The 10824-nt window shown below is 40.8% G+C and overlaps 2 protein-coding genes across 3 annotated transcripts in view; one reads left to right on the forward strand and one right to left on the reverse strand.

Annotated features, from left to right (window-relative positions):
• Window positions 1–2612, forward strand: part of RBBP9 (RB binding protein 9, serine hydrolase) — a 7616-nt gene extending 5004 nt beyond the window's left edge. The window contains exons 4-5 of the mRNA XM_017512650.2: window positions 1142–1253; window positions 1656–2612. Of these exons, the coding sequence (XP_017368139.1) occupies window positions 1142–1253; window positions 1656–1882 (339 nt within the window). The 3' untranslated portion in view covers window positions 1883–2612. The remainder of the gene's footprint in view (window positions 1–1141; window positions 1254–1655) is intronic.
• Window positions 2613–7015: 4403 nt separating this feature from the next.
• Window positions 7016–10824, reverse strand: part of POLR3F (RNA polymerase III subunit F) — a 20418-nt gene continuing 16609 nt past the window's right edge. For both annotated transcript variants that reach the window (XM_017512669.1, XM_017512668.2), the window contains 2 exons: window positions 9685–9876; window positions 7016–8005 (listed from right to left, as the gene is read on the reverse strand). In XM_017512669.1, coding sequence (XP_017368158.1) covers window positions 7928–8005; window positions 9685–9876 — 270 coding nt within the window. In that variant the 3' untranslated portion in view covers window positions 7016–7927. The remainder of the gene's footprint in view (window positions 8006–9684; window positions 9877–10824) is intronic.

The raw sequence follows: 10824 nt of genomic DNA on the forward strand, positions 1-10824 counted from the left end.
AGGCAATTCTCCTGCCTCAGCCTCCTGAGTAGCTGGGATTACAGGCACGCGTCACCATGCCCAGCTAATTTTTTGTATTTTTAGTAGAGACGGGGTTTCACCGTGTTGACCAGGTTGGTCTCGATCTCTTGACCTCGTGATCCACCCGCCTCGGCCTCCCAAAGTGCTGGGATTACAGGCGTGAGCCACCGCGCCCGGCTCCTGCTTACTTTTAATGGCAAAAACTGCAATTACTTTTGCACCAACCTAAGTGTTAGCTGGGTGTCCACTTGCCAGGCACTGTAATGGGCACCAGGAACACAATGATCAATAGGACTCATGCCTGCCCTTAAGGAGCTGACAGTTTATTGAAAGAAATGTACATAAGACAACACAAATGAATAATACAAGGCAATGTGGAGTGTGTGGTAACAAAGGTACATTTCTGGTATTGTACAGTTTCTTAAAATACAGTTCACAGACCAGTTGCATTAGAGTCATGCCTTAAAATGCAGATTCTAAGGCCTGAGTCTCAACTTTCTGAATCAGAGGCTCTGGGGCTTAGCCTGGGAATCTGCATGTTCACCAGCCAGGTGACACTGATGCATACTAAACATGGATGGATTGCACCTTTTTTATTTAATGGGAAAGGTTTGCAGAAGTTTGAACTACCTTGAAAAATGAGTAGGAGCCCGGGCATGGTGGCTCGCCCCTGTAATCCCAGCACTTTGGGAGGCCGAGGCGGGTGGATCCTTTGCAGTCAGGAGTTTGAGACCAGCCTGGCCAACATGGCAAAACCCAGTCTCTAATAAAATACATTCCTGTAATCCCAGCTACTCAAGAGGCTAAGACAGGAGAATCGCTTGAACCCAGGAGGTGGAGGTTGCAGTGAGCCAAGATCACCTCACTGCACTCCAGCCTGGGCGACAGAGCGAGACTCCATCTCAAAAAATAAATAAATAAAAGAAAAGAAAAAAGAAAAAAAAGAAATGAGTAGGAGCTCTTCCAGTAGCTAGGGTTAGGCTTGTAGTTCTGCCGTTTCCTTGCTACTTTTCACATCAACCTCAACAGCAGATAGCACAAGCTTTCTGCAGGTTACCTCAAATGAGTTTTTAAGTAGTTTATTGACTTTTTGGTGATCAGAGGTAACACGATATATTAGCTGACATCATTTTTCTCTCTCTCCAGGTATGCAGAAACACATCGAGTATATGCTATTGTATTAGTGTCTGCATACACATCAGACTTGGGGGACGAAAATGAGCGTGCAAGTGGTAAGTCTGAAGGTAGAAATTTGACAAAGCCTTTCACTAGACATGGGGCTGTCTGTTCAGGTTGCAAAAACAGTGCTGTCTTTCAGATAGGCTAAAAAACTCTAATAGCATATGAGAAAGATTTACCACCTATCTTGGGATATAAGTTCGCACTTTGATTTCTTCCCAAGCCGTAAGTCTAGAATTGAACCAGAGAGGCCTGGTTTTATTTGAACCATATACCACCTCTTCACAAGTAACTGCGGTATCAGGCCCTACGGATTTGAAAACAAAGGAAGTGCTTCTAACTCACACTTAGGCACTGCTCCTTTGTGTCTCTATGTGGGTCTCCAGTAGGTATTTTAGAATATCTAGAAGGGAGATTATTCATGGGCACTGAAAGGTTATTTTTTTTCCCCATAGGATACTTCAACCGCCCCTGGCAATGGGAGAAGATCAAGGCCAACTGCCCTTACATTGTACAGTTTGGCTCCACTGATGACCCGTTCCTTCCCTGGAAGGAACAACAAGAAGTGGCCGATAGGTTGGAAACCAAATTGCACAAATTCACTGACCGTGGTCACTTTCAGAACACAGAATTTCATGAACTGATTACTGTGGTAAAGTCTTTGCTGAAAGTACCAGCATAGACTGGATGATTTCTGCTATTTTGCATCTCAATATAGGGGTAGAGTAATAATATCTACTATCAGCCGATTACTAGACACACAAAACATCCAGTTAAGTTCCAAAAGTGCCTGAAAAGCAAACACGTTTCAATCTAAGTTACACATGGCATTTCCATTTCCCACAGACTCTTAAAACTCCCCAAATTGCTGTGAACTACAGCAGTATTTTCCTCATTTGATAAGAAACATAAGGACACCTTAACTACCCTTTTCTATCCAACGTAAGTCAGAAACAGAACCCAGGTTTCCTGATTCCCACTCCCGAGTAAAACTAAATAATAGTTTTTATCTATGTTGAAGGTATTGCATTCTTTTCCTCTTTGAAATCAAACTTTTCTATTTCACTGGGGAAAGAAAACATGACTGAAAGTCCAGAGTTTAGCTTAGAGCTCAAAATACTAGCTGCTGTTTCAAGCTGGCTCAGGGCCTTAAACCCAGACCAGGGCCTTCACCTTTGACACTTGCCCCGGAGTTGTTCAGACATGTTGAGAGAGACTGAGACAGGAGTCTTCCAGAGTCAGGCAGGAAGGAGAAGCACAGCAATATACATACATAAATATACATACAACTAACTAGATCTGTTTAAGACAAGAGTGGTGGGACCAAGGCCATGTGGAGAGCTCGTGGCCTGTCTCAATTGTTGCCATGTGGAACTGGGGCAGAGTGTTGCCAGTTTTCTGATTTTGTGTGTCTGTATGTGGAAAAAATCTCCAAATTATGGTTTTAAAATTTGGGGAATATACATACACACACACATACATGCATATATACATACATACACACAATCCATATACATATGGATTATGTTAGTTGGCAACAACAGTACATATCGAAAAATTTACAAACTGCAAGACAAATAAAATCCAAGTTATCCATTCGTGACCATTGTCATAAGCAATAACCTGGCCAGGGGCTTTTAGATAATTGTGACGTCTGAGAAAAGACAAAGATAACCAAAATGAACATAATGTCAAAGGACAAAATCATGGGGACAATTTGGATTTTGTTCTAAAGTCAAGTGTTTTTCAAAAGAACCTTTCCATACTTCATGTTCTGTTCTATAGAGTTAAACCTTTTAGCTTCTATGGTCCTTTGGATCTCTTCCTTGCACATTCCATTTTTCTTCTGATCATACTTCTTCAAAAAACCCTTTTTTGGCTGGGTGTGGTGGCTCATGCCTCTAATGCCAGCACTATGGGAGGCTGAGGTGGTTGTATTGCTTGAGGCCAGCAAGGGCAACATAGTAAAACCCCATCTCTACAAAATATTAAAAAATTAGCTGGAGGCTGGGCGCGGTGGCTCACGCCTGTAATCCCAGCACTTTGGGAGGCCGAGGCAGGTGGATCACGAGGTCAAGAGATCGAGACCATCCTGGTCAACATGGTGAAACCCCGTCTCTACTAAAACTACAAAAAATTAGCTGGGCATGGTGGCGCGTGCCTGTAGTCCCAGCTACTCAGGAGGCTGAGGCAGGAGAATTGCTTGAACCCAGGAGGCGGAGGTTGCGATGAGCCGAGATCACGCCATTGCACTCCAGCCTGGGTAACAAGAGCGAAACTCCGTCTCCAAAAAAAAAAAAAAAAAAATTAGCTGGGTGTGGTAGTGTACACCTGTAGTCCTAGCTACTTGGAAGGCTGAGGCAGGATTGCTTGAGCCCAGGAGTTTGAGGCTTCCGTGAGCTATGATCTTGCTGCTGTACTCCATCCTGTGTGATGGAGCTAAGAACCTGTCTCTTAAAAAAATAATAATAATAATTAAAAGAATACCCTTTTTCATTTCCCAACATTGTTTGGCTAGTATGATCTCTAAGTGTTCCTTCAAATAATTTCCAGTGACACCACACTTGATGTTGCAGAGCCTAAGTTTGCTGCAGAAATATAATTTCCTATACTTCATGCCAAAAGGAGATTCAGAGTGATCACTTAAACGAAAAATCTTGGTTTTTAAATGTGCTTAGACAAAAAAATCAGCAAAGGTACTCTAAACATTTAACAGCAATCACCTTTGGGGAATGGGCATTTTAGTAGGTACAGAGTGGTAGACGTCCTTATTTTACTCTCTCCACCTGAGAAATTATTTGAATTTGTTACACTAAACATGTATTTTCTAATCAAAAATAATTAAGATTTAAAACAACGTATTTGGCTACTAAAAAGCAAATTATGTATGTCAGTTGAATAATTATGTTGTTAAAGAGGCTGTTTAGCACTAATGTGACCAAATCTATAGTCAAAGTTTGATTTTACTTGAATTTTTTGGAAATTTGTTATTGGCATTACTTACTCTCTGCCTTGTTCTTTGTGAAGTCCTTTCCTAAAAAAACAAACTTATACAATTTAGTTCACAAAATTTTGTTGACCTCTTCCTCTGTAGAAGTGAAAACCAAATACATATAATTGAAAAATAATTCTGATATCTTCATTCCTATAAATTAAGATAGACCTATAAGATTGTTGAGCTTTGCTACCAAATATAGTAACCAGTAACCACAGTTAACTGTAAAATTGAAAATTCAGTTCAGCCAAACTAGCCATATTTCAAGTGCTCAGCAGCCACTGGTGGCTACTGGCTACCATATTGACCAGCCAATATAGGCTATTTCCATCATTATAGAAAGCTCTATTGGACAGTACTGGTCTAGGACATATATTTTATATTTTCCCCTCACCCACCATCCAATAATGAGTAATAGTTCAAAGTGAAAGTGACTTAATTTGAAATTACTTCTTTTTGGCTAGTTTGCTTAGCTGATCACCAGGAACATCGTAGGTCTATAAAATTTACTAAATCGCCAAACTAAGATTAGGGACATTTCATGGGAGAATCCAGACAAACTATTCATTAAAAACCACAGAGTCATGGACTGTCATGATTTCTGTTTTGATTCTTTGTGGTCATCATTGAGTATACATGGGCATCTACATACACTGGGGAGTATCTATTCTCAGGTGAGCAAAATACCAAATAACGAATGGAAACCAACTGTAGCTATTAGACTTCATATGCAATTTGATTTTTTGGTGCTGTCAAGAGTCTAGAGTCCCACAGTTTGTTTTGGTTACAGTTTATCCCTAGGATAAATGATCCATTTAACTATTCATCAGAGGTGCTGTATTTTTTAATTGTCTCTTGTCTCCAGTTAATTTTCAGAATTAAAAACATGCCATGGGAAAAAGTTTAAAGGTTCTCTTTATTGGTAAGGCAAGGAATACTTTTGTTTTAGCCATTGAATGTTAAGCTCTAAAAACCAATCTTTAGCTATAAAGACCTGAGACAAAGCCTATATTTAAAACATAAGCTGGTTTCGTCTCATTTCTAGCTCTCTTCCAAGTTCATTTTTCTTACTAAATAAAACTAGTACTTTTTGATAGGCCAAGTCCCAGGAAGGACAGACATTGTTCTTAACCATTCCAACTCTCACCGAGGGTGGAGGAGAAACCCTCTGTAGTTTCAGGTTCCCAGATCCTTTACATATACATATATTTATTTTACTGTCCAGAGGTCATTTTTTAAAAACACCTATTATACCATGAATATATAGGGAAGAGGTTCCGGCAACTCAGTCTCCTTCCCATTGGTTCTCACAAAGTGTGCTCTTCAGGGTGGAGCAGGCTGGTGCTTCAGTTGAACCCAGGCACTTTTTTTTTTTTTTTTTTTTTTGAGACGGAGTCTTGCTCTGTCTCCAGGCTGGAGTGCAGTGGCGCAATCTCGGCTCACTGCAACCTCTGCGTCCTGGGTTCAAGCGATTCTTCTGCTTCAGCCTCCCAAGCAGCTGAACTACAGGTGTGTGCCACCAGGCCCAGCTGATTTTTGTATTTTTAGTAGAGCCAGGGTTTAACCATGTTAGCCAGGATGGTTTCGATCTCTTGATCTCATGATCCGCCCGCCTAGGCCTCCCAAAGTGCTGGGATTACAGGTGTGAGCCACTGCACCTGATGAACCCAGGTACCTTTCTTTTTGGCTTCTTTTTCTGATCATTTTCCTTCCTGCCTTTCAGAAAGCTCTCTCAGCTCTTAGAGTGCTTAATATGCACATTAATTCTCTTGGCAAGAATCTTGCCCTTGTTTGTTTACAACAATGCCAACGGCATGTAGACTCTTCCAGTTTTGCCATGGTAACACTTGTGGGGTATTCCTTTTTGAACAGTACCCATTCCCTTGATGTCTACAATATCACCTTTCTTATGGAGTCGCATATAGGTGGCCAAAGGAACAACTCCATGTTTTCTAAAAGGCCTAGAGAATATATATTGGGTGCCTCCCCTCTTTCCCTTTGTGTTCTTCATTTTGGTGAATTACTGGAAGATGGTGGTTCTGGCTGAAGGACTATGTATCTTATATATGTATATATATATTTAATACTTGAAATTATTGTTACAAATAGCTAGTGTCATCAAGTGCTAATTCTATAGAGCTGGCCACAAAATATATCCGACAAAAATTGGTTACTGAGCTGAATTTTATTTTACTGATACCACTTATCTTAAAATAACTCTTCTGACGTCCACTTAGAACATCTCCAAACTGGTGTCAGAACCCAATCCTCAGTACTAGTGGAGCTTGAATTCCTTTCCAGGGTCCCATGTTTTTGGCTTGGATACAGAAACTTCTAAGAGGAGCTACAAAGTGAAAATATGAGAGCTGAAATTCTAAAAAGCCCTACAGCCAACATCTGTGCAACAATACATCAGATAACCTAGTGTTTTCCTATGTGGCTGACGATAGGAACTGAGAGTGCTATTAGAAATCAGGACAATTATAATGGCTTTCTGTGTAGACATATCATACCATGATTTTTAGAACAGAATAAGGAAGGGAAATAAATCTAAAGCAGAGTAAGAAAAGAAAAATGTTACTCCCTCTCAAAGTGTGAATGGAAGGCATGTGAATAGTTTTAGTTAATGCTGTAACAGAATACCATACACTGGCGGTTTATCAATAATAGAAATTTATTTCTCACAATTTTGGAGGCTGGGAAGTCCAAGATCAAGGGGCTTAAAGATTTGTTTTCTGGTGAGGACCCACTTCCTGGTTCGCAGATGGCTGTCTTCTCTCTCTCATGTTGCAGAAGGGGTGATGGAGCTCTCTGGGTCTCTATACATGCGCTAATCCCACTCATGAGGGCTCTTACTCTCCTGACCTATTACTTCCCAAAGCCCTACCTCCAAATACAATCACACTGGAAATGAGATATCAACATTAGAATTTTGGGGGCACACAAATATTCGTCTGTTGCAGACAAATAAGAATCTAGGGAAAATTCTAGCAAAGAATACATCTGAATTACAGAGTGAAACATAAGACTTTAAGAAAGAAGGAACAGTGAAAATATTCTTTAGGATGAAAATGATATTTATGTACTGAAAATATATCCTTGACAGTAGTCATCGGGTTTGAAGTAAATATGGTAGCATAATCTAAAAGAATATTTCTGATATAAAAGGAATTAATAATGTGTGGAAAAGGCATGTTCCACTCTCCCCTAGTCAAGTCATACCCCAAGTCTGCATACACTCCTTTGCTATTCCTGCCTTTAACCACTTTTAATTTCTTTTCAATGAAACCACTGAGAAAGTAGAAAACAGAAATGGTGATAGTGAACCAGATATTAAAAAAAGTTCCAATGAAGAACTTAATAAATAACTTTTAAAAGGATATTTTTACACTCTAGCCGTTATCATAGTACTTGGTAAATATAGGTATGTTGGCATCTTTTTCCTTGACCCATCAGAAGTCTTGAAAGATGTGGTCCTCCAGAGTTTCAAAGTGTTTTATTTTTTGAAGAATGAATTTCACTACTAACCTTATTTCTTTCATATTCTACTGGCTACTTTACCAATATAAATTCAGTCTTCATAAATAAAAAAATATATTTTCATAGCTGCAAGTCTATATCCATTATTGTGAAGTTTGCTTTCAAGGAGATTTGATGTTCCATCATGAATTAAATTATCTGCTCTCAAAGTAACTTCATTTGCAAAAGGTCAGTAAAGTTCATAGCTCTCTATTAAAATTCGAGCCACTCTGTCATGTAAATACAATTAGATGGTGAAATTTCACCACCTTCATGGCAGTCATCAAAAACCTTTAAAAGAGAAAAAAATTATATTCAAACTAAAGTTTTAAAATATCTAAGACCCAACCACTTATCTAAAGCAAAATTTAAAACAAAACTTTCAAATTGAAAGGGATTAGGCCTGTATTTAAGAACATACTATAATAGGGCCTGCTCTTTGTGATCATCAAGTTAGGAGAAGTTAGTAGAGATGCCTTTTACTGTGGCATTAAGATGACCATGCTCACCTGTCCACTGGGCAAAAGGCTATCAGCAGGTAACAGAGGGATACAGGAAGGGAGATCTATACATATGAATGACTTAATTTTGATTAACCGAATGTTTTATGTTTAGCTACCTTTCTGTGAAGGGTGCAAAATATAATTCCTAGTATGTTAGCCTTTTGTCTAGGGATTGAAACCAGGGCATAGAGAGCTTGGACAGATTCTGGTATAATGAAATAAAACAGGCCGGGCACGGTGGCTCAAGCCTGTAATCCCAGCACTGTGGGAGGCCGAGGCGGGTGGATCACGAGGTCAAGAGATCGAGACCATCCTGGTCAACATGGTGAAACCCCGTCTCTACTAAAAATACAAAAAATTAGCTGGGCATGGTGGTGCGTGCCTGTAATCCCAGCTATTCAGGAGGCTGAGGCAGGAGAATTGCCTGAACCCGGGAGGCGGAGGTTGCGGTGAGCCGAGATCATGCCACTGCAGTCCACCTGGGTGACAGAGCAAGACATCGTCTCAAAAAAAAAAAAAAAAAAAAAAAAAAAAGAAATAAAACACACACAGGCTCATGACTATAAATGCCATGAGGACTGGGACAGTATCTCTTGCCCTCTATCCTTAGTGCCTAGAGCACAGAGTTGGCACTTATAAAAGCTGGGAATGAATAAAGGAGGAGTGTTGGGACATGCTGCAGGGGAAAGACACCATCCTTGGGTTTGAACCCAGTTAATTCTAAGCTGTATGCCACTAGGTCTTCCTAAACCTAAGCTGCTTCACTTTTAAGGGAAAATAACACCATTAGCTTCAAGAATGTAAGGAGGATTGATGAGACCACGCATGGAAATCATCAAGGATACTCTGGCCCAAGGTAGGTTCTTAACAAATCTCATTTTCTGCCCTATTTAGGTGAAATGATTAGCCCTCATCAAAGTGTCCATTTCAAGGCCAAGAGCAGAAAACGCAAATATCCTTAACGTCGTTATTCCAAGAAGGAATATAAAGCAGGGGGCCAGGTGTGGTGGCTCATGCCTGTAATTCCAGCACTTTGGGAGGCCGAGGCAGGCAGATCACCTAAGGTCAGGAGTTCGAGACCAGCCTGACCAACATGGTGAAACGCTGTCTCCACCAAAAATACAAAAGATATGCTGGTCATAGTGGTGGGTGCCTGTAAACCCAGGTACTTGGGAGACCTGAGGTGGGAGAGTTGTCTGAACCAGGGAGGTGGAGGCTGCAGTGTGCCACTGTACTCCAGCCTGGGGGATAGAATGAGACTCTGTTTCAAAAAAAAAAAAAAAAAAAAAGGGAATGATGTAAAGCAATGATTTGTTCATTAAAGGTCTGTTCAGCAAGGTTTCGTGGAGGTTTGAACAGCTCTTGGTCAACCGTAAGTCTGAGAAAATGGGTCTGCTTGCTCTATTTCTTAATGTGGCACTTGTACCCTGGGGCAGTCAAGTGTAAAGTAAAGCCACTTGAACTCACCGGGCAGAGTCCACAGGGTGCCCGGACCAAACCCGTGGGCGGGATGATTGGATTGACTGCCCTGTACAGTTTCATGTGTCCGTCTACACTGCCAACTGTGCCTTCTTTTGCAGCAATGATTGTCATCTCCACTTTCCCATCATAAATTAGTGTATTCAGGATGGTTTCAATGTCCTCCATGGATAACTCTACCTAAAAAAGGGATACATTAGAAAGGATACAAATAGGACAGGGAGACATCCACTTGGAGGGTGTTAAAAACAGTAAAGGGTTGCCAGGTGTAGTGGCTCACGACTGTTAACTGCAACACTCTGGGAGGCCGAGGTGGGTAGATCACCTGAGGTCAGGAGTTCGAGACCAGCCAGGCCAACATGGCAAAACCCCATCTCTACCAAAAATACAAAAATTAGCTGGGCATGGTGGCGGGTGCTTGTAATCCCAGCTACTTGGGAGGCTGAGGCAGAAGAATGCCTTGAACCTGGCAGGCAGGGGTTGCAGTGAGATGAGATTGTGCCATTGCATTTCAGCCTGGGCAACAAGAGCAAAACTCTGTCTCAAATAAACAGTAAAGGGTCACAATTCTGTTGTGAAATGTAAGAAACATTATGCTAGGCTGGAGTAATTAAAAGCACAAAGAGGAGTGACAATAGTCCAAGTTAGCACAAACCACTGAAATGCTTGGGACAGAACTCCAAGCTCATGCTGCTGTGTTTGACACGTTCCGATATTTTTACTTTCTAAGTAAAATCCAGAAGTCTCATAAAAAAGTAACATTTCTTTAGCAGCAATTTGGTGGAGAATTATAAAATGCTTCAGCAAAAGGGCACTTTAGATATCAAATAGTCCAAGTTCCTAGTTTTTATAAATGAGAAATGTGAGGCCTCGGAAATTAAAATGAGATGTCCAAATGGCCACTTTGATTTCTTCACTGTGAAAGCATTGGTGTCCTTAAAAAAAAAAATTCAAAGGGTACAGTGGCTCATGCCTATAATCCCAGCACTTTGGGAGGCCAGTAGTTCAAAACCAGCCTAAGCAACAAAATGAGACCCTATCTCAACAAAAAAATTTAGCTGGGCATGGTGGTGTACACCTATAGTCTCAGCTAATTGGGAGGCTGAGGCGGGAGGATCATTTGAGCCT

Source organism: Cebus imitator, unplaced genomic scaffold (genome assembly GCF_001604975.1).
Source record: "Cebus imitator isolate Cc_AM_T3 unplaced genomic scaffold, Cebus_imitator-1.0 Scaffold475, whole genome shotgun sequence".
NCBI classification, from domain to species: domain Eukaryota; kingdom Metazoa; phylum Chordata; class Mammalia; order Primates; family Cebidae; genus Cebus; species Cebus imitator.